The sequence below is a fragment of the Rattus norvegicus genome, chromosome 10 (assembly GCF_021556685.1).
Source record: "Rattus norvegicus strain SHRSP/BbbUtx chromosome 10, alternate assembly SHRSP_T2T, whole genome shotgun sequence".
Taxonomy (NCBI): Eukaryota; Metazoa; Chordata; class Mammalia; order Rodentia; family Muridae; genus Rattus; species Rattus norvegicus.
Window position 1 is genome coordinate 62,770,872 of NC_141543.1, and position 27,131 is coordinate 62,798,002.

Consider the following 27,131-nt stretch of genomic DNA (forward strand, 5'->3'; position numbering starts at 1 on the left):
CTAAGATGAGGATCTCCAACTGTAGGAAGGGCCCTGACCCTGTCTAACCTGGCCCTTCCACAGTGGAACTGAGGTCCAGAGTGCAGACTTGCTCCATGTCACATGCGGGGCTGTGTTTACGGTGGATGCTATAACCTCGGAGGTCCAGTGGGCCCCTCAGAGAAAGCCTGGCCCTTAGAAAATGGAGGAAGGACTGAAGATCCTTGATAAACAAGCCACCTGCTCTCTTGCAATCTCCTAATGTTTCCCTGCTGCACTCCGTGGAGACAGAGCCACCAAGTGGCCTGGAGAGGTGACACCAGACACTGCTGCTTACCCAGCAGCTCCCCCTGCCTTGCCCTTCCTGCTGGGATTTAGAATTTTTCATTTGTTTAGTGAATGGAAATCCCTTGATCAGGAAACACAAGCCAACTCCTGATCTATGGTATTACAAATGAAACCCACCTCCTCTGTCAGTGTCTGGCCAAAGGAAGCGTGTGTACCCTGGTTCTACCCAGTGAGGCATAAAGGGGGAGCCCCCACATGGTTTCTCAGAAAGCTTGTATCTTCCCTAACAAAATAGAAAGATGTACTTTGGCACCATCAGAACCCCCAACTCCTGCACCCTCCCGTCATTCCTGGAAGGAAGTGACTCATGGCTGCAGTGGGAGAGTAAAAGCACAGCTCCCCTGGGGCCCAGGCCTTTGTCCGCTTAAGCGAGCGACTGGATGGTCTTCCCTCCACACTCCCGTCAAGTAGGGCACTGCACTGTCCACTTAGTTTTCAGCCATTTACAACCCAAAGCCTTCCACACGAACAGGAGCCGTGTGTGTTGGTGCACCTCTACCCAGCTACAAGAGCTGTCACTCAGACAGCCTTTAGGCATCCTTTTCCACTATGGGTCCTGCTCTCCGGAAGCCTCTTTCCAGACCTCAGCTGGGTGGTGTCTAGTAGTAGAGTCCTCCACCCACCCTACCAAACCCTTTCCTTCCCCCAGTCATTCTACTTCTCCTTCAGAGCTCACTTGAGTTGCTCTGCTGCCCCAGCTGGCTCACTGAATCAAGCATGCGTCTATTCTATATAGACCAGTCCTTGAGTTGTTGGCCATACTCATGGTGACCGCTCTGGCTCAGTCACCGTGCTGCCTCTAGAACCCAAGAGCCGTCAGGGGTTGTCAGTCATAATAGGGCTGTGGAGGCCAGCGTGTTAGGTAAGGAGAGGCTGTCAATGAGATATGGGAGACAGGAGTTCACTATTTCCATCACACTTTCCTCGGGAAGAGTCTGAGGGGAAGGACCAGTTCTGACTGCTTCAGCACTGTCCTGAGTCCATCTCAGAGGGCACAGCAAGGAAGGGCTCATGTTTAGAGATCTTCCCTGGGTAAGAGATCTTACTTTAGGGTAAGCTGGCTCTCAGCCAAATAAGGCCAAAGCCCTTCATGGGTAGAAGAAGGAGAAAAGTAGAGGCCTGTCTTTATGGGACCCAAAACTGCCACTAGCTGGACCTAGAATTCACCCCCTGGATACTCGGAGTGTTGTTTTTCTTCAGGGATGAGTGAGGATCCTAACACTGGCTGTCTCTCTGGGGAGCCACAAATACAGAATATGATAACTGGTAAATTCCCTTGGTCCAGGAAGGCCAGGCACCCAGGAGGTGGACAGAGAGCAACTGTTTATTCATCTGCCTCCCTCTGTCTCCTTCACAAGGCACGAAATCACAGACCAGTCAGCACACTGGAACTTTCCATAGCAGACAGAGTATTTGACAAGAGCAAGCCTTCGACAGTATGGTCAGGAGCCATCCCTCCCAAGGAGCCAGACACATACTTGGTCTTTGATGGGGACTCCTTGGGTCCTCATACTGTCTTCTGCCTGGAAAAATAAAATGACATCCACGGATCTTATCTCCCCACTCATGCTTCTTTTCAGAGCAAATTAAGCAAGGAAGAGAGCATCCCTGAAGGACAAGGGAGAGCTTCCTCTTCTGTCTCCCTTTCATGTGAGTGGTCCCATGGGTTCCCATGGACACTCTACCTAGTCAGCTTACTCTGGCAGGGTCTGTCCGCTCAGACACCAGCAAGCATCGCTCATCTCAACCATGCCCGGTTGCTACCAGGCTTGCCCACAGTGCACAGACAGCAAGGAAAAGGCCTTCTGGAGGAGCTCAAGAGTCCAACAGGACCAACTGTGGTGGCCCAGCCCTTATAAACGAGCTGCTGAATCTGCTCTGGATCCAGCCAAAGGAAGGAAGGCTTAGGTATCCCACTTTAACTCCATCCCCTAAAGAGACACCATTGTCCATCCCTGATGTATGACCCAGCTGCTCCAGGCTGGCAGGATGAGCATCCCCAGAACAATCAAACAGGGACTTTCTGGGGAGCCTCAGCCAGGAGCATCTAGGAGTTGATGAAGTCTCACTGGGGAGCTGGGAAGGGGCCTCAAACTGTTAACTAATAAGAGATAAGGCAAGTAGGGAACAGGTCAGCCAAGGGTGAGCAGGAAGGCCTCAATGTTAGCACCTCAGGTTGCCCAGTGGTTGGAGATGGCACCATGTAGAGTCAAAGTCTTCAGGGGGCCGTGATTTCCACTCTAACTCTGGCAGTGGAAAGTGTTCAAGATCAGAGTTCTGTCCTGGAGAGGAAGTTCCTTCGTGGTGATAGAGATGGTGATCTGGGAACATCCAGAAGAGGCACAGGGGCTGTCTCCTGGTCATCTGATCCCCATGTGGAGACCGTGGGAACAGGCATGTGAGAACCAGAGCCCAGCATGGAGTCAGAAGTCTTTCAAAGCCACGTGGTACAGGACTTGAGCCCCAGTCCCTCTGTTTCCTGCCCAGGTGAGATGGAAGGGTCCTAGGGAAGATGGGCCTCACGACCTCTCAAAGGTTCCTTTCCCTTCTGAGCCTATCTTCCCATCGCCCGTTGCCATCTCTGAACCTGAGCCTGGAGGAAGAGGTGGCTAGTTGGTTAGATCTTCTTGGGGTGTTGACATCATTGGGTCACACTGGGGTATGAGCACCAGTGCTCTGTGCAAGGTGTGCCAGAAGGTTCGCAGTCCTCGAAAGGGTTGGGGGACAAGCCTGTGCTCTTGTGGTTCTCCTAAGTGTTAATATGTGTCAAATTTGCCCAGTCAGGGAATTTATCCAAGTTAAACACAGCCCGTCCCCAGGTGTTGACTGACAGAAACACAGATGCAATTCCAAGGATGTTCATTACCAATCCTGTTTTTACCTAGGGAAATAAAAACAGGATGAGTCAGCAACTCAGGTCTTGCCTGGCCTTGTGTTCCTGCACTCTGGGCTCCTCTCATCTCCGGACAAAGCAAATCAAGTGTCACTGTTGTTAAAGAAGGAGCCAGCACAAGTAGGCGCTCTACACCCATTACGATGTTGGAAAGTGATGTCAGAGAGCTGGTGTAAGACATCAGCCACTTCTCGTGACCCTCCCATAGCCCTTTCTGCCACCCACTTTGTATGCCTTCCTGACACTCGTGAGCCATTACTCCAACACGCCAGCATGGACTTTTTGGCTGGGGCTCAGAATCAAATCTGCAGCGTGTGGTTTCTGGGAACCATGTACATTATGAAAACTTGCAGAAGGAGCCCCCCAGAGTGCCCTGGTGGAGGCTCTGAGATCATTAATAATTGACTGGTTAAGGTAAGGACCAGTCTGACTCCCTACCTTATCTTCTTAGCTCCTCCCCAACCCAGAGCCCAGAGCTGTCCTTCCCCCATCCGAGGTGAGGAAGCCAAACCTGGCTTGAAAAGCTATGCCTCTGATTGTGTTTGCTGCCAAGGCATCACTGGCTCCCAAGAAAACAGATTTCCCATTATGCGTCCCCTCTTCAGACACCCTACAAGCCTCTCTGACTACTGTGCTCCTCCTGGATGTCCTCAAGGTTCTCGCTTGTTATGATTCTGCTACCGAGTGAGGGCCCCACTCCATCCCTTCCAAGTGTTCAACCAGAACTGTCCTGGGACCTACGAAGGTTTCTCCAGATAGGGGTTCCTAGCATCTTCATAGGAACAGACGCCATATGAAATATGAGATCATTTCAATAAACAAGACGAGAAATGCACCATAAACAAAAATGGCAGCTACAGGCTTAGGTGTCCTGTGGTGCTCTCAGATCCCATGATGTCCTCTGTCATTCTCCCCTTGGGTGTGTGCAGATGTGCTCGCTCATGCTTGCACGTCTGTGGCCCAGGACTGGTGCTGTCTTCCTCTATACTTATCTGCCTTTAAATACTTTTCAGATTTATTTTACATGTAAGAGTGTTTTGCCTCGCATGTGTGTATGTGTACAATGTTTGTGCCTGGTCCCTGAAGAGTTAGGGATGGGTGTAAGCCACAGGGTGGGTGTTGGGAATGGAACCCGGAGGGGTTGGGGATTTAGCTCAGTGGTAGAGCGCTTGCCTAGGAAGCGCAAGGCCCTGGGTTCGGTCCCCAGCTCTGAAAAAAAGAACCAAAAAAAAAAAAAAAAAGCTTGGGAATGGAACCCGGGTCTCCCTGTAAGAAGAGGGGTGCTCTTATCCACTGGAGCCATCTCTCCAGCCCTCTGCTTAAGTTTTCTGAGACAGAGTCTCCCCTTACACCTGAAGACCACTGATTCTGCTTTACCTACTGGCCAAGGAGCCCAAGAGCCTTCTGTGTTCGCCACAACCATGCCTGGCTTTTAGTGAGAGTGCAGAGAACACCAACTCAGGGCATCGTGCTTGCACAGCAAGCTCTTTACCAACTGAGCCATTGCCCCAGCCCCATATGACATCCTTTTAAAACTCACACATCATTCATAAATGGGACATCCCTTATACCAATAGCATCGTCATCTAATAGGTGAAAATAAAAGGGGCTGTTACCATGTCAATAACTTTGAGGTGTCCGTAGGCAAACACGATGGCGTTAGGTGGGGTGGCCACAGGCAACATGAAGGCAAGTGACGCACTCAAGGTGCAGGGAATCATGACATACAGTGGATGGATGCCGATGGAACGAGCCTGGAGAGACACACAACATTGAGACTCATAGTACAGAACACACAGAGTCTCCCGGGCCATACTTCAGCACCGTTCCCTAAGGCCTGGGTTACAGTCCAACCTTCACATCTGTATCTGGCTGGTTCCTTTGAACTTTGTACTTCTCTACGTGTTAACTTCTAACCACAGAAGGCTGAGCTCAGAGGCTACCTCCCCTGGAGGACTTTTTGGCTTCAATTCAGTTTTCGGGAGAGTGGGGGGCACTTACTGTGAGGCAGAAGCCGTAGTGGAAGTCTAGATTACACTGAATCTTAAGATGTAGTGTGAGCCATCTGCCCGCTGTGTCTCAGACAGAGGCAGCCTCCTCTACCTACAAACACTTCCATTGGGGCCCTTTGTATTGGGAGCCTGGCGTCCACCACGTTCATTCTACCTATTAAAATTCTGCTACAGCTACAGCACAGAGTTGGTATTCATTGTGTATTTGGTGGGGAAATAATCTAAATAGCTATCCAAGAACCGGGGCCCCTGGAAGAGCAGCCAGCGCTCCTAATGGCTGAGCTGTCTTCCCAGTCCCATAGCACAGCTTACTTTCAAAGGAGCCAGCTACCTCCTTGGACGAAAGCTTGTATTTGCCTCGCTGGTGCTATTTTTGCTCATAGGGTTCACAGGAGATGACGAAGCCAGACCTTTGCTCAGGAGAGGAGCATCCCCATCCTTGCTCCCTCTCCTCCTCCTTCTCCTCCTCCACCTGTCTTCTTCCTCTCCCCTTTCTCCTCTCCAGTCCTCCTCCTTCTCCTCCTCCTCTTCCTCATCTTTCTCCTCTTCTACATTTCCCTTCTCCACTTCCTTAACCCTGAGCAGGCTGCTTAGGGAAGGAGATTTTCTATTTTAAACACTTCTATCGTCCCTGGGTGTGGGGTGGGGTGAGACCTAGATGCCCTATGCTGCTTGGATGGAAATTTACCAACTGCAGCACGAGGCTTAGATCTTTTGCAAGTCTGTCTCAGACTAATCATAGCCTTTTCCTATTCCTCTCCGCGGCAGACTTCAGAGGCTTCCTCCTTCAGGTTCTCTGTGGCCCATGTGTGTTTTAGGATTCTCATCACACTTCTGGGAGGGGGCTCAGGTCCTCTGGCTCTCCCTGAACCTCCTGAGGTCAGTACTACTTTTGATGGGTGAGAGAGGAACATGAAAGAACAGATGGCAGCTGATTGCCCTACAAGGTTTGCTTCCTCCTCAGTTCCCAACTCACAACTGAACTTGCCCATGGAACACTGGAGTCAACATTTGACAGCCTTTACCTCACTGCCTCCATTTCCTGTCTCAGATCCCAGCGGCCCCTCTCTTCCCTGGGAAATCTTCAGACATGGCCTTTCCCGACCCTGCCAGAAAGACCTATCCAGTCCTCCCATTCTCAAGTCCCCACGTCCCCTGGGCTTCTTTCTATAGTCTCAATCGGTGATATATGCCCTCCTCCCACCATCCTAAAAAATATCCCAGGTAGTTAGGTTAATATAATAGTTGTGTAGTTGTTGCTCTGTGTGAGTGTGTAGTGGTATTTGTAGTACTAGTGAATGAACCCAGGCCTGGCCTTGCACATGTCAGATAGGCGCTTAGTCTTTTTTATTTTTATTTTTGAGACAGAGTCTCACTATCTTGACCTCGCCCTGTTGATCATATAGACCTTGCAACCATATTGCTTCCATCTGGCCTGATGATGCAATAAAGTTTAAGCACCTGGTCCACACCTGATGCTTTGGGAAATGATGGGGAAATACAAAGAAGAGTCAGCCAAGCAGTGAGGGAGAGCCTCAGAACCAGGGCCATCAAGTGTAAAAAAGTCTACATCAGAGCCAGAGCCATAACCCAGTCTTCAAGCCTGGTGAGGCTCCGGATCCTAATTTTACTGCTTCTCTAGAGACTCAGGAAGTGGCCATGGGTTCACAACTTCCCACAAAATGTTCTTCCCTTCCCCAGAAGAGTTACTTACCATGGAGGCAAAGATAGGCAGGAACAGGGTAGTAGTGGCCACGTTACTCGTGCACTCTGTGGTCATTGCAACAATACAGGACAAGATCAAGGTAATAATAGCAGGTCTCACTGAGCTCAAGGGCTCCATCTGTCTCGCCATCCACTCAGAGAGCCCTGAAGTCTAGGAAACAGAGACCATCATGTCAGGGCTCCTGGCTTACAGTTCCTCCAGGGTCCAGGGAGCTCAGCTCACTCCATTTCCAACTCTCTTTCTTGCACATAGGTAATAATCTAATCTATCCCTATAATTTTCCTTCTTCCCTTCCAGCTTCCTCCGTGCCCTTCCTCCTCTTCCTCCTCTTCCTCCCCCCTCTTCCTCCTCCTCTTCCTCCTCCTCAATCTTTTGACTCCTACAACTTTGCTGTGGCTCCGCTGATCTATTAACTAGATTCAAACATCAGAAGTCATCTGGAACTGTCTGGTTAAATGTCCCTGTGAGCACATCGGGCTCAATGTGCCCCAATCTAGAATCTGCTTCTTTTTCTGGGATCCACAGCTACTGGGAGTCATCCTAAAGTGTTTCTGTCCTGCTCACTTCTGGTACCTAGTCAGTCACAAGTCAACCCTAGATGGCTCTTCCACCTTCTCCCCCTTAGTTGCCCACATTCTTAAGGCTTAGAGGAATGATCTGGGCCAGAAATTGAGGATTTGGTCTTGGAGCTCTGAGATAGGAGGACAAGAGCAGAAAGTGGACAGACAAGTTGCCAAGGGTAGAGCCTTGGAAATGAGCATATTTGTGGGAGAACTGAAGAAGAACCAGCAGAGGAGGTTAAGCAGGGACCACAGAAGAAGGAAGTGGGGAGAAAGAGGTATCCTGGAGGCATCAAGTGTCCAGGAGAGGACGGACAAGTTCAGAGGAGTCAGATATAGACTACAGAGAGCCCACTGGTTCTTCTCTCCCCTTGCTGGCCTCAAACCACCACTCAAGATGATAGGATAGCTTCTTTCAAGTATGCATCTGGCCAAGTCATTCCTGGCTGCTTCCCTTTGCCTTCCGATTCAAGACCATGCATGCTATCCTTAAAGCAGACCTTAGAATGCTGGCTTCTGCCAGCTTCTCCAACCTCTTTGATCTTATCTCACTTCTTCCCAAAAGGCTCTTGTAGACACACCCTGGTCTCTAGACTGTGAGGTCTTCAGAAACAGATGCCATGACTGGATGTCTTCTGTAACCTCTGGGCCTGGCCTATCACACACTAGAATGTTCGGCGAGTAAAAGGAAATGCTACATGAGGAAGCAAATGGGTGGGTACATGAATGATAAAAAGAGGGATAACTAGACTGGTGAATTTGTTCATCTGAAATATGTATTAAATTATATAAATAAATGGTCTGTACATTAGGTTGGGGATATGGTTCAGTGGTATAGTGTTTTATGTGAGCTTGAACCCCAGCGCTAAAGAAATAGCATGCATATATTCACGGTGCACCAGGCTTTGTCCAAGATGCCGGGGAAACCGTCAACAATGCAGACCAAGTCTGTCTGTTACATCACCTTCCTGGATGCATGGACTCATTAAGCTGGATGCATTGGGTGAATGCAGACAAAGATAGAATGGATACCTAGGAAGGAAGGAGGAACTAAGAAGAAAACAGAAAGGAGAAAGGAAAGAAAGAAGGTGAACAAGAGGGATGGGAGGCATGGAAGGGAAGGAAGAGGGGGGGAAGAGAATGAAAAAGAAAGAGCTAGAGGGAGCCAGAGGGAGGGTCTGAGGGAGACGGATGATGACAGACAGCAGCCCCAAACTCACTCAGCCTCTTTGACTGAGGAGAGAGTCGAACTGCATTTTCTCTTAAAAACCAATCTTCTCTGATGCTGCTAAGTTCTTAACTAGAGAAAAGTTTTGAAATTCTGAAACCATGTCCACGAGAAGTTCAGCAAATAGAGGATCCAAAGGACATGGTGAGAATATTCATAAGGACTCAGAAGAGTCCTTCATGATGAATGCCTGGGATTCATCAAGGCTGCGGCATCCTCAGCCATGCTTACCCCAGCAGGATACACTATTCCCGATGATAGCACAGAGTCCCCTGCTTAAAGGATGTGCAGCTCTGTGGTGGAGACGCACACTCAGGGATTGAATGGGACTGGGGGAGTGGATGGCAACATTTGCCACCTCTTAGTAGAATCCCAGGGCTACCTAGAGCCGGACAAGTACCTCACATCCTTTGGCCATAGCAAATCCTCCCCCCAGGAGCAGCACAATGCCCCAGGGCACTTTCTCTTGGGTGACTTTCCAATTCAGCAGTGGCGGGGGGTAGAAGGGAGTTTTCCTTTCTGTGAAGAAAAAGCACACACATGTACATGTGTGCATACACACATGAGGAAGTAAGAGACATAGTCAGGAAAGATAAGCCAATAAAGATGGTGAGGTACCATGCACACCTGCATATGAGCTAAAATTTTCAACAATCGCTATACCCTGGAAGATTTGGGTATATGCTTGCCTGAGGGAGGGCAGAGTAAGTCAAAACCACCTTTTCAGAAAAGCTATTTGGTCATCCATTTTAAAAACTATTTAGATGTTTTAGGGCATTCTTTTACCATGACAATGACATTTAGCCTAAAGAAATACCTTTGAAGAAAAAGCTATATCAAGAATCTTTAACTTATAATCATGAAAAGCTCAGGGAAAAGATTAGGGAGAAAAGGTACTTCTTACCAGGCCTGACCACCTAAGTTCAATCCCTGAGACACCACCACCCCCCAGACCCTTCCACCCCGGTGGTGGAAGAAGAGAAACAACCCCCAAGAGCTGCTCTCTGACCACCACACCTGCACTATGACTCCTAGAGACACACTCAAGATGGGGGAGGGTTTGGCTTAAAATTATTTTAAAGAAAAATTCAAAATTCTCCATAGCAGGGTGGATATAGGACCCCTGTATGATAAAGTATCAGAGGTCAATTTGGCGGCTGTAGTGTAATGGGAATGTTTATAGTGAAACCCAGAGCCAAAATTAAAAGCTAGACGATAAGAAGCAGGGTTCCGGCTGTGTGTGCTTGCATGACAACTTTATAGTATGAATGCATAACACAAAGACAGAAAAGGGAGAGAAAATATTGACAGCACTTTGAAGAACTGGAAACACCTCTACCTGTTGTGATGTATAAATGATATTTTAAATCTTTAAACACAAGAAGAGACTCTACACCATCTAGGGGATAACACAAGTATCTTAACAAATCTCAGTTTCCCTGGGCTTTGTAATGTGGCCAGTCCTGTTCAGTAGGATAGAATTCTCGGCCCCCTAGACCCATGGGGCCATTCCATAGGGGCCCTTTGCTCTCAGGCCCCCAATTATGATGGCCATAAAGTCGTGAGAGAAACCTTACCTTCCTCAGTCTGGCGGCTGAAATTGAACTTGGGCTTTTGTGAGGGTACGATGAAAAGCAAAATGGCCACAAAGATGGCCACTGTGGCGTCCGTGACATGCCTGGTAGGGAAGCACGCATAGGAACTCAGTGATAATCATAGGACAAATTGGCCCCAACCCACAGTTCCGTGTCTAAATGCTCCTTCAGGAGGAAATGGGCTCTGTGGGGTATGAAAACCAGACGCCCCAAAGGCTGGTAGGCTGAGTCTTGACTATAACCAATACCCTGAAATTCTTGGCTCCAACTTTGGGTGAACTCTCCCACCCTCACACCCCCACCCTGAACCTGAGCCCCCCTCCCCCCATCAGCCTACACTGCTCCATGGGTGAACATCATGATTTCTCAACCATGAGATTTAGATTTCTGGGTTCAGGTGACCTCACTTTGGTGCTAAACTAAGTAACCAAGATGAAGTAGCCAGTTGCAGAAGTTACCTCCTCACCCACATCTTCTGCCTTTCCTAGGAGAGTCATTCCTCAGCATTTCTTGTAGGTCTCCCTAACAGAGCCAGGAGAGAGTCCACATACACCACCACCCCCTCACTAGGTTTCTAAGAAATCAGCATGCATCTCGGATAGATCCTTAAGAAAGGAAGAAGGCAAAAACCAGGACTCGGAGGAGCCTACTCTCAACCCAATAAACATTCTTGGTTCAGCTCTCTGGGGGACATGAGAGAGCCACAGAAACAAATGCCCTCATAGTTTCATCATGAAGACTGATAGAAAGCAAGTGTTCCCCCAAAGCCCACAGAACGGAATGTCCCTCTAAAGCCTAACTCCAGAACACAGGGCCCAAGTTGTACCTTCCTCTTGCTGCCTGCTGCTGCCAACAGTGACATTTAGACAGCACAATTCCAAACTAAGGTTTTCCCCTGCATCAACTTACTTGGTATTTCCCTCGATCCAGGCGATGGACAGCCAGCCAGGCATGAAGCCGGGGTCTCGGGAGAACCACAGGATGATGAGCAGGCCGAAGCAAAAGAGCACGTTGCATTCAGCATAGCTCAAGGGCCCCAGCTTCCTGTACTCCTCATACAGCACCTTGGAGGCAATCTTCTCCGTGTCCTTCTTCTTCCTCCCACAGCAGATGCAAGTTTTTTTTAAACTAGACCACGTAACGATAAGGGCAAGACAGATGGAATGACTCATGGGGGGTGAACATGGGGGTGGGATTGGGGGCAGGGGGCTTCTGGGATAGAGCCTGAGAGACTCACGGCAGAATGCTGTGGCCAGATACACCGCCCGCCCAGATTGCTCTGGGGCCTGAGTGGGTCCCACTCTCCCTCTTTCCTCTCCTGATTTCCATCTGCTTCCCTCTCTCCCTCCCAGATCATCTGACAGAGAGACTTTTGAGAGGTTGAGGCTGAGGGCCTAGAGCACTTCCAGAGCTGGGGGTGAGGTGGTACAAAAGGGGTGAGCCACCATTTCAGACGGGTCACAGGGACAGCAGTAGGAGAGGTTAAAAGGCCGAGAGGTATCGCAGAGTAGGGCATGTGGTTGGGAGGGTAGAACGTGCTAATTGCATGCATCGGCAGAGTTGACAGAGCCATGAGCAAAAGAAAGACTGACTGTGCTCCAGGGTCCCCAGGGAGAAGGCTATGGGACATTCTAGAGTTTTTTTTTTTTTCCTTTTCTTTTTTCCGGAGCTGGGGACCGAACTCAGGGCCTTGCGCTTGCTAGGCAAGCACTCTACCACTGAGCTAAATCCCCAACCCCTCTAGAGCTTTGATGATCCGGACTCATAAGATCTACCCATGATTCCCAAGCTTTCTCATCACAGCCTGGGGCTGCCTTCCACAGTGCTGGAATCTTACTCCCATCACTAGTGGTTCAGGAGGGTAGAAGGAGAAAGGAGAGATCCCTGACAGAACTGGCTGGTCAGGGGCTGAATTCCCAGAACCCAAAGGTGTAAGGTTAAGGGCTCAGGAGACTTAGAGTAGGCAGTGTCTACGGCTGGGACAGGAAAGAAGCCAGCCTACGCTCTACCTTGGGATGGTCCCTTCATGGTTTCACTGGAAGATAGGCCTGCCAGAATGGCTTACATGGCCTCCCTCAGGTGGTGTGGGCTTGAAGTAGTGGGAATGAGGGGGATTTATGGGGGAAGGTGACTGGGTAACTGGGGTTACTAATGAATACAACGCAGGCCTCAGTGCAGAAAATATGTCACATGTCTGTCCTACCTCTGTTGGCCTCAAAGCCGTGGAGGAAGGAGAGCTCTCCCCTCCAGAACTCTTTTGGGGCCCAACATAAAAGTCACAGGCGGGCTGTGCTGATCAAATGGGTTGGTTGCCACAGCCATGCTGAATGTGAACCACCTTTGAGGGCAGTATGGCAACATCAGTCCCAGTGGCATGGCTGCCTCCCAAGGACACCGGTACATCAGAACTTGGCCTCCTGGCATATTTCAGGATCAAGGAAGTAGGCCTCAGGGAGGATCTTATGTCTACAGTCAGCTGAGTCCTCCATGCTAAACTGAGAACGGCCTTCCTCATAAGACACTCCATTAGAGATGGCTCTGCTGTCATGAGTGGGGACCTCTCTGCCATCCCTGGCTCCAGAGTCTATGCTCTTCTAAGCACAGACCTTCCAGTACCTGCCATCTTAGAGACTTCAGACCTGTTCTGAGGACTTCTGATTTCCAGGTGAGGGGTGGCCTTGGTATTTTTAGCTGCCTGGCCTGGAACAGGCAGTGAGAAGCCTGGGCCTAGGCAGAGCTGGTAAAAAATGTTCCCGATAGCACGGACTCTGGGGTTAAGTGTGATAATCAGTCTTCTGATGCCGGCCACCATGGTGGTGACACCAAACCCCCTGACCCTTGTTCAATTTTACTAAGCAAATTCTCCTCTGGGTTCATTTTATCTGGTGGCCCATGAGACAGGCAAGTGGATCCTGTGGATGTCCTAGAGTTCCATTAGGGACCACAGCATCCTGCCAAAGAATGGTCTTCATTATGATATTATGGTGCATCACAGTGAACTGGGTATGTTGCAAAGCCAGAGAGGGGGGGGGAGAGGAGAGAGAGAGAGAGAGAGAGAGAGAGAGAGAGAGAGAGAGAGAGAGAGAGAGAGAGAGAGAGAGAGAGGAGAGAGAGAGAGAGGAGGAGAGAGAGAGGAGAGAGAGAGGAGAGAGAGAGGAGAGAGAGAGGAGAGAGAGAGAGAGAGGAGAGAGAGAGAGAGAGAGGAGAGAGAGAGAGAGAGAGGAGAGAGAGAGAGGAGAGAGAGGAGAGAGAGAGGAGAGAGAGAGAGAGAGGGGAGAGAGAGAGAGAGAGAGAGAGAGAGAGAGAGAGAGAGAGATCTGGGTCCACAAGTACTAGAAGAACTCTCAGAAGGAACACCTGTCCTGTTGTCAGCTGAGCCTGGTCAGGATGCTCGAGTGTAAGGCAGTTATAATATGCCACATCATACTTAGTGGTGCGGGTGAAATTCTGTCACTACCCACAAACTCAAGCAAAACAGGTTTTCTGCCATGACTTCGATACTGCTACAAGTGAGAATCTTAAGAATGCTCAGGACACAGAGAACAGAGGTTCCTCCTGCGGCGAGGAAACGTGATTCTTGGTTTTTATCCCACCTGGTCCAAGAGGCCAGAGATTCGTGGGGAGATCACCAGGTTCTGTATGTCCTGGGGTGTGTTCCTATTTCTGCTGAGCCACTCTCTACCTTGCAGATCTGAGATGGAAACTAGGCTACCTGTGAGCCACACTGCACTTGGTGTCTGAGTCACACTGTCATACCAAGGAGGACTGGGGTAGAGGAAAGCCACGCCGCCCCACTTCCTGCAGCCAGAAGTCCCAACATGTCCATGGTAAATGCTGTTCAGAATCCCCATGGTCCACGAGAACAGTGGAAGCTGTGCAGAGATGAGTGAACCATATCTGGGGCTGTCAGATAAGCTTTCACGTCCCTTGTGTCCCTGTCACCTGCTAACTGGGAGGCTGATGGTGTCCTAATTGTCATATTGCCCAACCAGCTCCATCTGCATATGTGACCTTAGGGATTTAGGGACATCCAAGGCCATAGAGAATCCTCCTAACACCAGGATAGCAACCCTTGGCATGTGCCCTGGGGCTGACTGACTGGACTCCACTTCCATACTGTACAATGTGTCACAAGCCATTTAACCTCTCTAGCTGTTTTATCTGTACATTGGCAACAACTATACCAGCCCTTACTTCACAGGGTGTCATGAAGATTAGCTCATAAATGTATAGTGCTTAAAATAGTGTCTCCTGCCCTTTTCTTCTCTTTTGGTTGTGCTGCTGACAGAATCCAGAGCCTTGGAATATGAAAGCCTATGCTGTATGGGCCAAACTCTGGGGTTTTTTCGTGTGTGTGTGTGTGTGTGTGTGTGTGTGTGTGTGTGTGTGTGTCCAAGTACAAGTATGGAGGACAGAGGACAAGTTGTAGGATCAGCTGTCTTTCACCATGTGGGTATTGGGGGATCAGGTAGGAAGTGTCTTTACCTGCTGACTCCCTGTACCATCGCTGGCCCTATATTTTTTGAGACAGGGCGCAAGCTAGTCTGGAACCCTCCATTCTCCTATCCTTCCTACCTTAAGTTCCCGAAGGGCTGGGATTATAGGCTTGTACCACCACACGGGATAACCACTGTAATCTCTACTGCCTCCTGAGGTGACACATATGTCAGCCTGCAGGGGGTTCCAGGGACCATCTGCAGGTCAGCCCACCGGGTGGGTATGAGTCAACAGCAGGACTTCAGTCCTGGTGCATGTCCAAGAAGCTGAGTAAAGAGAGCTCCTGCCAATGCTTCCCACTGCAGTGGCGGGAATGGGGGTGGGGTTCTAGAGGTAGGGAGCTCGAGGGTGTCTGGACACCGAGAGGGTGGCTGGCTGGTGGGGAGCACTAGTAAGGGCTGTTGTAATTGCTTTGAATAGATGAAGCGATTTTCTAAACTGTAGTATAATTTCATAAAAATAGTTCCTCTTTCAGAAGAAAATGATTTTTTTTAAAAAAATGCCCCGCTTCCCCCCATGAAGTCACAGGCTCCTAGACCTTTTGCCCTCTCTACCAAGTCTCTTCCCTTGGGTCACAGATACCCATCCTTTGCTCTGGTGGTTCCTACCAACAGCCTTCCCTCCCAGCATGGCGTAGTCACCTTTGTGTCACGGGTAAATTTATGTCTTTTAAAACAACAGCTTAGCCAGGTGGTGGTGGTGGTGCGCACCTTTAGCTCCAGCACTCAGGAGGCAGAGGCAGGTGGATCTCTGAGTTTGGGGCCATCGTGATCTACAGATTAAGTTCCAGGACAGCCAGGGCTACAAAGAGGAGCCCTGTCTTAAAAAGCAAAAGCAAAACAAACAAACAAAAACCCCAAATGAACAAACAAATAAACCAAAACTATTTGTCAGCCCCACATCATAGTTTCTGTCCAAAGTCTGGCCACCTCAAAGGTGATTCTGGGTGAGCTTGACAGTGTGCTGGGAATAGGAAGGTAAACTTTCCAGACCTGGCACGTTGCAGGGAACTCCACGGGATCTCGGTGAAGGCCTGAACTTAAGACTAACTCAGAATGTACCAAGTGGATCACCGTGACCTGGTCTACTGGGCCCACGTGACTAAGTGGCAATGCTCCCAGTCATGTTAGCTTGGCCCTTGGGGACAGGCTACTCTTCAGTTGCCTTGAACTACATAGATGGCACACTTGCTTTTTCTCTCTGAGACAGGAGACAGGTAGGAATCAGAGGGCCTGGTTCACAGCCAAGGGACGCCGTTGGGGCACAAGGACAGGTGTCAAAGCATAGAGATACGATACACCCAGTGGCAGCTCAGAGGAGTGCCATTATTCTATGGTGAAAGAGGGCAGGGAAAGCTGGGAACGAGCCGTCGACCCTTGAGCAAGCCTCCAGTGCTGGGGAGGTGAGCAGGTGGAAGGTAGGAAGTCTCCATCTAGGCCGGAACAATACACCCAAAGATACAGGAAGCCTCCAGCCATGGTGAGACTGGAGTGCAAGCCAGCAGCAGGTCAGGCTGGAGAAACAGAGTCTGCTGCAAGAACTCTGTAGACCAGCCCAGGGCCAAGGGCGTGCGTGGTGCAGGGGTCTGAGAGCATGAGATGCTAGCTTAAGAGCAGCCCACACTTACTTGGGTCTCATGTAAAAACACAGGAGCCACAGCCAGGCCATCACCAGCATCAAAAGCATGTTTGGGAGGGCAAATGCAAACCAAGATGCAAAGTTCATGACGTCTTTACTGTCAGGAAACAATCTGAAAGGAGGAGAAAGGTCGGTCTGTACCTCCACTGCCATGCTGAGCTGTGGGGTGCAGGCGAGGCAGGTGAACTCTGGCATGGGTCTGACTGCAGGCCACAGAAACCTGGGGTCCAGACGCCACGGTCCATTATTGTTCAGGACCCCAGAACCTGGCCTTGGCAAGAGATAAGACTTAAGAGTGGACGGCTAGGGGCATTTCTGTGAATAGAGACCCTGATGAATGTCTCATGAGAGTCCAGCCAAGGCCTCTGGAAAAGTACGCCTTTGCCACACATGCACGTGATCTGGATGGCAGCATAAGGGAGTGCAGGGATGCCTCTGAGAGCTCACTTTGTGTGTTTCCGCGGGCGACTTCCCTGAGGACATCTCCCAGAGTGGGACTGGGAGTGGTCTCAGGGCCTCGCTTTCCTTCCTAAGCTGTCTTTTAGCCCTATCTAGCATCAAGTCCCACCCAGGACATCTCCCACTCAGCCTAGGCAAGTCCCCTTGTGCAGTAGAACTTAAGGGGAAGCTCTAAGGTTGGGGCCACAGAAAATGAGTCGAGGATCAATGACCCTAGTTATTGAATCTCGGGTTTCTGGCCTGTTGAGTTCGCTGTTACTCTGTCTGCCACTCTGTCCTTTATGACTCCCAGCCCCAGTGCCAGCTGCCCTCCCCACCGCTCTTGTCTACACAAAAGAGGCACCACCTCCTTTTTGTTCCTTACCATGATAATTTGCACATGCTTCAATCAACATGTGTATTTACTAGGCTGCCTAAAACTCCCTGTATCTGGCACCCTTAGCAGACCATGAAAAGCCTATGGTGGGGCCTAGACTTCCCTCTCTCCTCCATCACCTTCCAAACCCACCCAGCACAAGGCAGAGCTCAGCCACGGGATCCTCACAGCCTCAGTCCCCTTTCAGTCAACACTGGAGACTTCTAGGCTCTGCTTATAGTGCACTTGAGGCCTCCAATGAGTGGGGCTATGTGAAGGAGACTGCACAGCAATTAGTGGCCCAGCCGCACCTGTCTGTGCCATCCATCGACCCTGAAGATCACAGGATCATGGCCATTATCAGCCAATGTCAGTGAGCTGGTAGGGGCTCTTTTAGAAATGCCTGTTTTCTGTGAATTCAACCCACTGCCGTTTGCCTGTGACTCCGTCGCCATTTCCTATGGTATTAGCTCAGAGTCCAGTCCACACTCCCTGCCTGAGCTAGAAGCCCTGAGCCACCGAAAGAATTTGGACTTACCCCATGACAGAAAGTCATCTTGTCCATGAGCTCTAGTACATCAGGTCTCTATTCCCAGGGGAGACTCTAAGTGGGTGTAGGTATGCTGGGACATGGAGACTATGAGTTCATCCCCCCACCCTACTAGACTGATGTCTCCAGGCCAAGACAGGAAGAAAAGAGAGCTGGGTAAGCGCCTCCTAGCCCTAGAAACCCATGGTGATGTCTCCTGAAGGCACAGCCATGACTCACTCCTGCATCTGGCCCAGGAGCACCACGTTGGGTCCCGTCCCGGTCAAGGTGGCTGTACCCCCGATGCTGGCTGCGTAGCACACACATAGGTTCATAGCCTTGTACATATTCTTTGTTTCTTCATCCTCCTGCTTCTGCACACTGGGGTCTTCAAATACCACCTGGCTTCCTGTGGTGGACACGGGGCTGTTAGCTATGTCAGTCCTGAGAATTAGCTATGTCACCCAACCATTCAAAGCTCTCTACACTGCTACCAATGTGAGACCAGGCACCCACCTTGCTAGGTCCATGTATTCCTCAGCTGCAGCCCCAAATCACAGTCACCTCCCATCTAACTTCCCACGACCCCTTCTCTTGGCTTCCCTGGGGAATCTTCAATATCCTTGCCAAGCCCAGACACTTAAGGCATATGTACCCATTTCCTCACTGTTTTTCTCAGGCCTTGCCTCCAAGGGTGTCTCAGTCTACCTCAGATGGCTCTCCTCCTAGAGAGGTCCTCCCTCTCTGAGCTGCTGTGCTGTCCAGCCTCCCTAAGGCTTATCCTGAAGCAGGTGCTTTGGGTAAGGGTACCCACTTAGGTCATCCTACTAGGCTCCACAAGAGTCAGTGGTCAGTGTGTGCCTGGTCATTTCCATGTTGCCCAGACTTCACCCAGGATCTAGAAACCAGGCACAGGTCCCAAGGTCCTCCCAAGCAGACTCCTGGGGAAGAATAGGCAGAGGGAGAAGCTGAACCTATCCTGCATCTTCTGGGTCCTGAGCTTAGTAGGAAGCAGGCTCCAAGACCTGTAGGAATGGAGCAAGGACGACTGGCTCAAGGAATGCCAAGAAGGCAGTCCTGAAGAAAATAAGCGTAGTAAGGATGAGAAGCATCCAGAAGGTGCTCAAAGATGGCTAAATGAATTATTAAATGAATACTCAATGCTTTCTATCATGAGACCAGTTATAATCTCTGGCTAATGTTCTAAGCTTGAGTAAAGAATCTGCTTTATGTAATAACTAATACTAATACTAACAAAACTATTTCATTATATTTTCCTTCTATGCATATTTAAGGAATGGCATGGGGAGAGTGGGAGAGAGGAGGAAGCCATAGCATCTGGCAACAGTAGAGAAGGCCATGGCTGCAAAATCTAAGCCAGGGTGCACCTGGCAATTCGCTGGCCTTGTTCTTGTCCAACAGTTCCATTGTCCTCTGGCTGGCATCCACCGCTACATTTGTGGCTACCATTTGCTCCAGCATGGCCTCCACAATGGGTATCATCATGGCCGTGGTGGCAGTATTGCTGATCCACATGGACAGGAAGGCTGTGACGAACATGAAGCCCAGCATCAGCCTGCAGAGGAGGGGCAGAGAGGAAATCCAGAGTCCCTCGTGCCCTACTGGCCACATCCCAGGGCCATAGCTAAGGGCTGAAGCCACCCCTCTTGTCAAGTCAAGACCAGGTATTCTAACATGCTGTAGTAGTTTAATCATCTTCTTTCTTTCCCTTCTTCCCTTTCCCCCACCCTCTGTATGACAGTTAATTTTCATTGTCAATGTATCAAGACAACTTTGACTGTGGCTGTGAAGGGCAAGTCATGAGATCATAAGGATTCTGGCATAACAGAATAACCCCCTCAATAAATTTATAATATGATCACATTATTGGGAGGCAGTAAAACAAAGGAAGTAAAGCCTATGACCTAGCCAGCTGTGGGATTGGGGCCCTGTTAATGGTCCCAGAGTTCCATCTTTTAGAGAAATCTTTAAGTCCAATCTGAAAGTGGTTAGTTACTCCCATAACATTTGTGTCACAACTACACCAAAAGTCATATGGTGGATAGCAGAAGAATTGGAGGGTGGGATGGGGGGGGGGGTGAGGTGGAGTAGATTTTAAAAAACCCACATTATATGCATATATGAAGTTCTCATACAATAAAAGAGGTGGGGTCTAGTTGAAGGAAGTGTGTCATTGGGGGTGCATCATGCACCACTGACTCTTGACGCCTCTCTTACTTCCTGTCTGGTGTAAGTGAATTTCTGCTACCACATACTTCTGCCACCATGATATTCTGCTCAGGTATATAAGACCAATCAACCACGGACTGGCCACCACCCAAAGCTAGCTGAAACAAATCCTTTTTCCTCTAAGTTGTTCCTTTTAGGGTTGTGGTCAGAGACATAAAAAGCAGTAACTGTATAGATTCCCTGATACCCCCTCTTCTTGCAAACATTGCTGATGTCTGTACTGCTGGGTCAGCAAGAGGCCTCAAACTGAACTGTGGATCTAGGAAACTCCCATTTAGCAGGGAAGTCTGACTAAGCAAGACCCAGGGTGTGGCAGGGCAGCCCCACATATAGGTAGTTTAGCTTTTCCACCTAGACCTAGAAGATCACCACTGTCCTATATAGAGTCTCTCCTCTCCTAAATCCCAAAGACTTAAGTAGAACCATTCTGTCCTACCTAGAGGTCAGCCTACCACCTCCTCCTTGGATGTCCTGATCTGTCACCCTCCACTCCCTTGGTCTGGGGTCCCCTGGAGAGCCATGTAGCCAAAGAAAGAAGGTGTGCTTACCGTGAAGGCTTGGTCCCCACAAAGAGTAGCATTCTCAGAGCAATCCTCTTATGAAGTTCCCAACGTTCCACAGCCGTGGCCACAATGAGACTGCCCAGGAACAGCATGTTGGTGTCCGTCATGTATTGGACACATACCTGGAGGGTCGCAGGGGTGCCCCATCAGAGAAGTCCTCAATCACATATGGGTCCATAGCTGCTACCCAAGTCCTTTAGATAGCTACTCAAGCAAGACACTGGTTTCAAAGGCAGCTTGGAGTGACCTGTCTCCAGACTTGTCCTTGAAGGATCCACTTCTAGACTTCTGTAGCTATCCCTAGGCCTTGAAAGCTGAGAGGGACTCAGAGAACAGGAAAGTACATGGGAGGACCAGGAAGTCACCAGTCCCTGCTTGGTTTACTCACCTGCTTGGAGTCCAGAACCTTCAAAAGTGGGAAGAGTAAGACAGGCAGGAGGGAGGTGATAGCCACTGGGATGACATCTGTGCACCAGTAGATGGCCATGAGGATTATAACATAGGCACACCTGGCAAACTGAAGAGACAGTTCTGAGGTTCTGAGGGCTTGACTTCTGCATACCCACTTCACAACAGGGCAGCTGCCTCTGTGGTGGGGAAGGCTATGTCCTGCTCCTGGGCAGTGTGGCTTTCCAAGGCTCAGGACAGCCCAGAAGAGCCAGGTTGTCCCCAAGTCCAACCTTCCTTCTTTGCTTCTGCATGGCCCTAGCACCGCAATAAACACACAAATGTTCTCAAAGAAAACTGCACACTGTCAACATCCCAGGACACCTCCCTGTTGACTAAAGAAGTGTTTCCCAATCCTGTGCACTGACATCTGGGGCGGAGACCGATCCTTGTTGTGGGGACTGTTCTCTAAACAACCGGATGTTTAGTTTCGTCCTTGTCATCCACCCAATGGATGTCAGTGGCGTTTTCTCTAGAGAAGACTGAGGGAACTCAGGGACTGTCACCTGAAAAGATAGCGCCCTGAAATACTGATTATTTTGAAGGTAGAAGATAACAGTTGTGGAAGAAGAGGTTCTACTCTGAGGCTGTGCGTCAGCTTCAAGTCAGGTCCTACCAAAAAGAAACCATAGTCTCTCCTTTCTTCTCTGATTCCTCATCGACTAAACTCAAAAGGCATCAAGGAAGACTGAGGTCTGAACTGGGCTCGGTGGCACATGCCTGTAATTCCAGCATCTAGAGGCTGAAGTCGGAGGATATCTGCAAATCTGATGTCAGCTTGGCCTATATAGTGAGCTGTGGGACATCTTAGACTACAAAGTAAGACCATTGAGACAATAACAAACTACTAATCATGCGACAACCAAAAATGCAAAGATCATCAACATACCTTAGAGACAATTGTCAAATGCCACTGCCCTCCACTTTAGGCACCATTTCATTGTCTATTCTGCAAGACCCAGTGGACTTTGTCCCTGGCCACTGTTTCAACCTCACTAGATTACCCTAAAAACCATTTCGTATTCCCCTAAAGCATGCCTACAGTCCCACAGTTCCCCACCCCTTTGGAATGGGGTATGTGAGCTTTGGAGTCCCTATGGCTTGTGGGGAGGGACCCATTTCCTGTGACTAAGGAACCTGTAGATCCTGCCCACCAACCCATTTATTAGTCTGTGGCCAGAGAGCAAAGGTGAGCTTGCTCTTTATCTCCTATAAGATGAATACTGGTTAAAAGCCATTAAGATGTGCTCTGGGGATGGGTAGCAGAGGGGATCCTTAAGGCATGGGTAATAAGGAGATATGCTATAGGAAAATTTTAAGTAATAAGGCTAAAAGTCAGTCTGTGTCTACCATCATGTTATAGCAATTCTAAACATTGCCATTAATGAGTCTCTCCCGCTCCCAATCTTAGTTCCTCTTTGGGCTCTTTTCCCATCCTTATCTGTAAACTGATGAGTTCGGAGGGACCATACAGAATGTGTGACACTCAGAAACTCCGTAATAACCTTTATCCTCAGAACTCAGGCAGTAGATATCCTAGAACCCCCTGGAAGAGGATGGGCCACTAGGCTAACTGACTCCTCATTTCCACCCGCTAGCGGGAAGCCCAGGAGATGTCTCAGCCCTGATGAATCAACCAGCATACTGGACCCTCCCTAATACAAACTCCCACAATGTCCACGGAGAGTGAAGAGTGGGAATTGGATGCTGGGGAAGTCTGGGGAGGGGACTGGAGAGAGCTCAGTCGGGAAAGTCTTACCCTGTAAACCTGGGGACCTGCACTTGATCCCTAGAACAAAGGAAAACACCGGGTTCTGTGGCACACACTTGTCCCAGCACTAAAGATGTGGAGACAGGCCAGCCCAGCCTGTGTGGCCAGATCCAGGCCCCTGAGAGAACCTGTCTCAACAAACAGCTGGATTGGCAGCTGAGGAAACAATTTCTGGTGCTGATCTCTAATTTCCAAATGCACAAGCTCACACACGCTCACACTTGCACACACACAAATAATACACTAATGTCTAGGGAGGAAGTAGCAACCTGGGAGAAGAGGATGGTGTCTAAGTAAATTTACTGCACTTCCCTGGAACTGAGAAGGTGTCTGAAAAGCAGCTGGGAGCTGCGATGGACGTAGGCACTGTGGTTCAAAGGCCCACCCTCAGCATATAGAGGTGATCAGAAGGCTCACCTATGCACAGTGTAATCAGCCAGCGCTGAGGGTTCATCTAAGGGCACTTGCACATTGGTCTGCAAGGAGCACATTCCAAGCCACATGTCCTTAGATGGCATCTTTATGGTCAACCAAGGCAGAGTGATGTGGGTATGACATCATTAAATGATATAATCTGATAGAGCCACAACTGGAAATGTAGACCAGTGTTGAGTAAAATGCCCTTCTATGGTCCATTACATGCTACGTAATGAAAATGCAGTAAGCAAGACTCTCCCCTGTCCCTCTGCACCCCGTGTGTGTGTGTGTGGGGGGGGGTATTTGGAGAACTGTCCATTAAAACATTAATAATAAGGCAGTGAGGGTACCTTATTTCACTCGATACTTTAGACTTGTGAAAATAAGAATCTCTCACAAGATTAACAAGATACATGATTAAAGGTGTCGCTGGCTTTATTAAAATGAGTTTTAGAAACAGGAGAGGACTCCGAAAAGGTAGGAAAGTAGACCAGAGGGGAGGCCAGGAAGCAAGCAAGGTGGAAGAGAAGAAGAAAGCCTGAAGAGGGACCAGGGACCACAGAGAAGCCATCATCTGGTGGGGACGGTGACGCTCAGGCTGCCCCTGGGGACCGGCTGGCTCTTTCTGTCCTTGAGTGTTCTGTATCTCTGGGTTTTTCTTGTCCAAGGAAGGTGGCATGGTGGGTGGGAACAGGGTGCTCTTGGTGGTGAGCAGAGGGAGAAAATAGGGAGCCAAGGACCCAGGCTCCCATCCACAGAAACACTGCTTTTTGGAAGAGCCTATGGCCTCCCAGTGTGTGTGTGTGTGTGTGTGTGTGTGTGTGTGTGTGTGTGTGTGTGTGTGTGTGTCGTGTAATGAAGTAGGATCCTGGTTATACTGTCCTCTACCAGAAAGGTCAACCAAGCAACTATAATTATTCCAGGGAACATCACTAACCCACCAGCAGAGCTAAAATCACAGCTTTCTAACCTGGACGCCTCCCACAGACAGGAATGGTCCCAGGTCTCTGGATGCTTGCTAACGGAGTGACAACGGAACGGTTATCACAGCTGATCTGCTCTCCTTGGCCCATGTGGGGCCTCTGCTCAGTATGTTTCCTTCCCTCATCCCAGAAGCCAGAATGATCCCCTTTTATTCCCAGAATCCAATCACCCCATTGTACCCATCAAAGCACCCAGGCCCAGAGAGCAAAGGTCTTGCTGAAAGGCACAATGTGAAGTGAACAGAAGTCCACCAGAGGACATCCCTCTCCTCTCAAAACCTTCCCTGAAGAGTGCCACTGTTTCTCAAACCTGCCTGTGGAGGGGAAGCAGGGTCCAAGCAAGGTTTCCTGTCTGGGCTGAGAGTGAAAGGGCTAAAAGAGGGAGTGGAGGAAGGAGCAGCCAGCAGCCACAAAAGGCTTCAAAGAGCTCTGGCCTCGCCAAACTGGCTGCACACAGCCTAACAGAGCCAGGCCAGGGCTCCCGCCCTCCTCTGCTCTGCAGCCAAGGCCATTCATTCTCTCCCTTCCTCCCAGGAGCACCAGGAGGCCAGGGAATGGGACACCGCTTCCCTGCAACCCAGTGCCATGCCACCCAAGGCGTGAGCTCTGAGAACATGTCCTGCCTCCTGCCACTGCCCCAGCAGCGGGTGGGCAGTATCCGACCTGTCTTTCAGGCTGCAGCAGGAGAGTGACTTCCTTGGTTTCAGAGCTAGAACGAAAATATAGATCATGGATGGAGAAACTGGGCTTCAAAAATCAAGGCCAGATTATGGCAAAGGCAGGATCCACATAGGTGACACTCTGTTCTTGTGGTTCCCTGGTTGAACTACAGCTAGGAAATGTCTCTTCCCTGGAGAAGAGGCACAGAGGGAAAGCTCAACTCTCAGAGTCCCTACTGGCTCGAGCATTATCTTTGAGCTGGACTAGCGTTGGTTGTGCACTCTGGGGGGAGATTCTGATCAGAGGCTAAGCCTGTCGAGGGGTCTGTGTGGTTCAGATCTGTCTTAACGTCCAGGTTTCCGTGTTTGCCCGGACGGCTCTTGAGCCCTGAAATTGGTGCGCTCTAGGATGTGTTCACCTTAGGGTCTCCACGTCCCTCAGATTCTTTGCAGGGCACCTCCTATCTGGTGCCTGGAGCATCTGAGCACGCGCCCCAGGGGAGCTTGTCCCCACGGAGAAATCCGTGCGTTCCAGCTCAGCACATTCCCGGGTTCCATGCCCGTTATTGCACTGAGCACCCGGGTTCCGCCAGGCTGCCCAGACACGCAACTGACCTTGTCAGGTACCAGAATGATGAGTGGAAGCAGCAGGATCGGGGCGAAGAACAAAATCACGAAGGACTTGAACTTGGTCACATAAGTCTTCGCCGAAGCCATCGCGTGAAAGGGAGACAGACTGGAGGGAGAAAAGATTGTGAGGCAGCTAGAAGCTTCACGAGCTTAAAAGGGGGCCGCGCGGTCCCACCGGATTGGGGGCGGCTACAACTCCGCCCCCCATGGCCGGGCTTCCCTGCGGTCCTGGGGCGGAGCCACCCCTCGGGGTCTGTGGGGTGCGTCTGTCCCAGGACTCTGCCACCCGGCGGCAGAGGGAGGCGTTTGCAGATTCCAGTGCTTGGCACCAGCCCTCTGTGAAGACTGAACCCTGGCACCTCACCGCTCGCCAAGTCCGTTGACGCTGCTCTGGTCGTCAGTACTAAGCGGGGTGTGTGGGTCATTTTGACAGTTTAAGCGTGAGGATCCTTTGTGTACTCTCACCTGCTCTCTCCTGGGCTCCGGAGTGTCCCAGATGAAAAACTCCACCAGCCTGTAGGTTTCTCAGGCTTCTCTCCCCAAAGCGCTCGCCTTCTCATCCCGATCCAAGAGGGGTGTCTCTTAAAGGCGATGGCCAAGCTCTGTGCCACCGCCGTGCTCTCACCTCCAAGATCTGCTGGCTTCCCCCTAGCGTTAGCCTGACTCTGGACATAGAACCCATTTCCCTCCTCGTGCCCTCTCCCACCCAGCGCACCCTAGGCGCTCTACAGGGACCGCTAGGGAAAGCAGTCACTGTCCTCGCAGTCCGAACGACTTTCACCCTCCAGCGGATGCGCTTGCGCAACCGGCCTTCTTCGCTCCTGGCGCTAGTAGCTGCTGCCGCTCACGTGCAGACAACCTCGCTAGTGCTATTTTACGGAGGGAGACGGGCCCTAGAGAAGAGGGGGCATGATCCTACTAACAGTGGGAGAGGCATTCGTCCCTTCATTGATCCTCCCCTTAATAGAGCTGTGTTTAGTACCTGCTGTGCTAAGTCCTGTTGGGACACCAAGACAAGAGAGTGTGAAGACATTAGCACCTCGGTAACTCCTCTCTTCTGCCTGCCTCTCATTCTCCCTTGGGGTGTCTTATCCGTGGGTCACAGACTACTTCTTAGAGATTACTTGATATATGGCAGAGTCCAGATTCCTGAATAGTCAGCTCTCACCACTGATCAAGATGCTACCTAGTTGCCAACATGATTAGCGAGTTTGGGGCTAGGATGGCTGCTTCTGTTCTAAACATGGAAACCATCGGTGCACTCTGAAGTATAACAGAGACCAACTATTAGCAGGCATTTACGCTGTGTTAGGTGTTGCATGCAATCTAGAGGCAAACAATAGGTTATAGCAATTGCTACGAATTAGAATTATACGAGGCTAACCTCTCCTCCCACTTATCCACCCCCAGCCCTGCCACCACAACCAGGAAAGAAGTACTGAATGTACTTCTTCTCAACCTGTGGATGTCAGAGCCCTAAAACAGAACACACATTTGTATCAAGATCTTGACTCTGTTCCTGTGACCTGTCTGTCACCTTTTCCTCAAGTCTGCAACTGCCTTCTTTAGGCCCTCTCTATTTTTGTTTTGTT

At 50.1% G+C, this 27,131-nt stretch overlaps 1 protein-coding gene across 2 annotated transcripts; it reads right to left on the bottom strand.

Moving 5' to 3' along the window:
* Positions 1-1,628: 1,628 nt before the first annotated feature.
* On the bottom strand, positions 1,629-26,368 carry Slc13a5 (solute carrier family 13 member 5). 2 transcript variants are annotated; one of them, XM_087570050.1, is made up of 13 exons: positions 26,005-26,368; positions 25,525-25,645; positions 21,021-21,149; positions 20,618-20,754; positions 19,208-19,395; positions 18,060-18,228; positions 16,466-16,588; positions 11,251-11,469; positions 10,324-10,424; positions 9,147-9,265; positions 6,947-7,108; positions 4,837-4,974; positions 1,634-3,208 (listed from the first exon to the last, which is right to left on the bottom strand). In XM_087570050.1, the coding sequence occupies exons 1-13, from the start codon at positions 26,097-26,099 to the stop codon at positions 3,077-3,079; spliced, it is 1,833 nt and encodes a 610-aa protein (XP_087426176.1). In that variant the 5' UTR covers positions 26,100-26,368; the 3' UTR covers positions 1,634-3,076.
* Between the last annotated feature and the right edge of the window lie 763 nt (positions 26,369-27,131).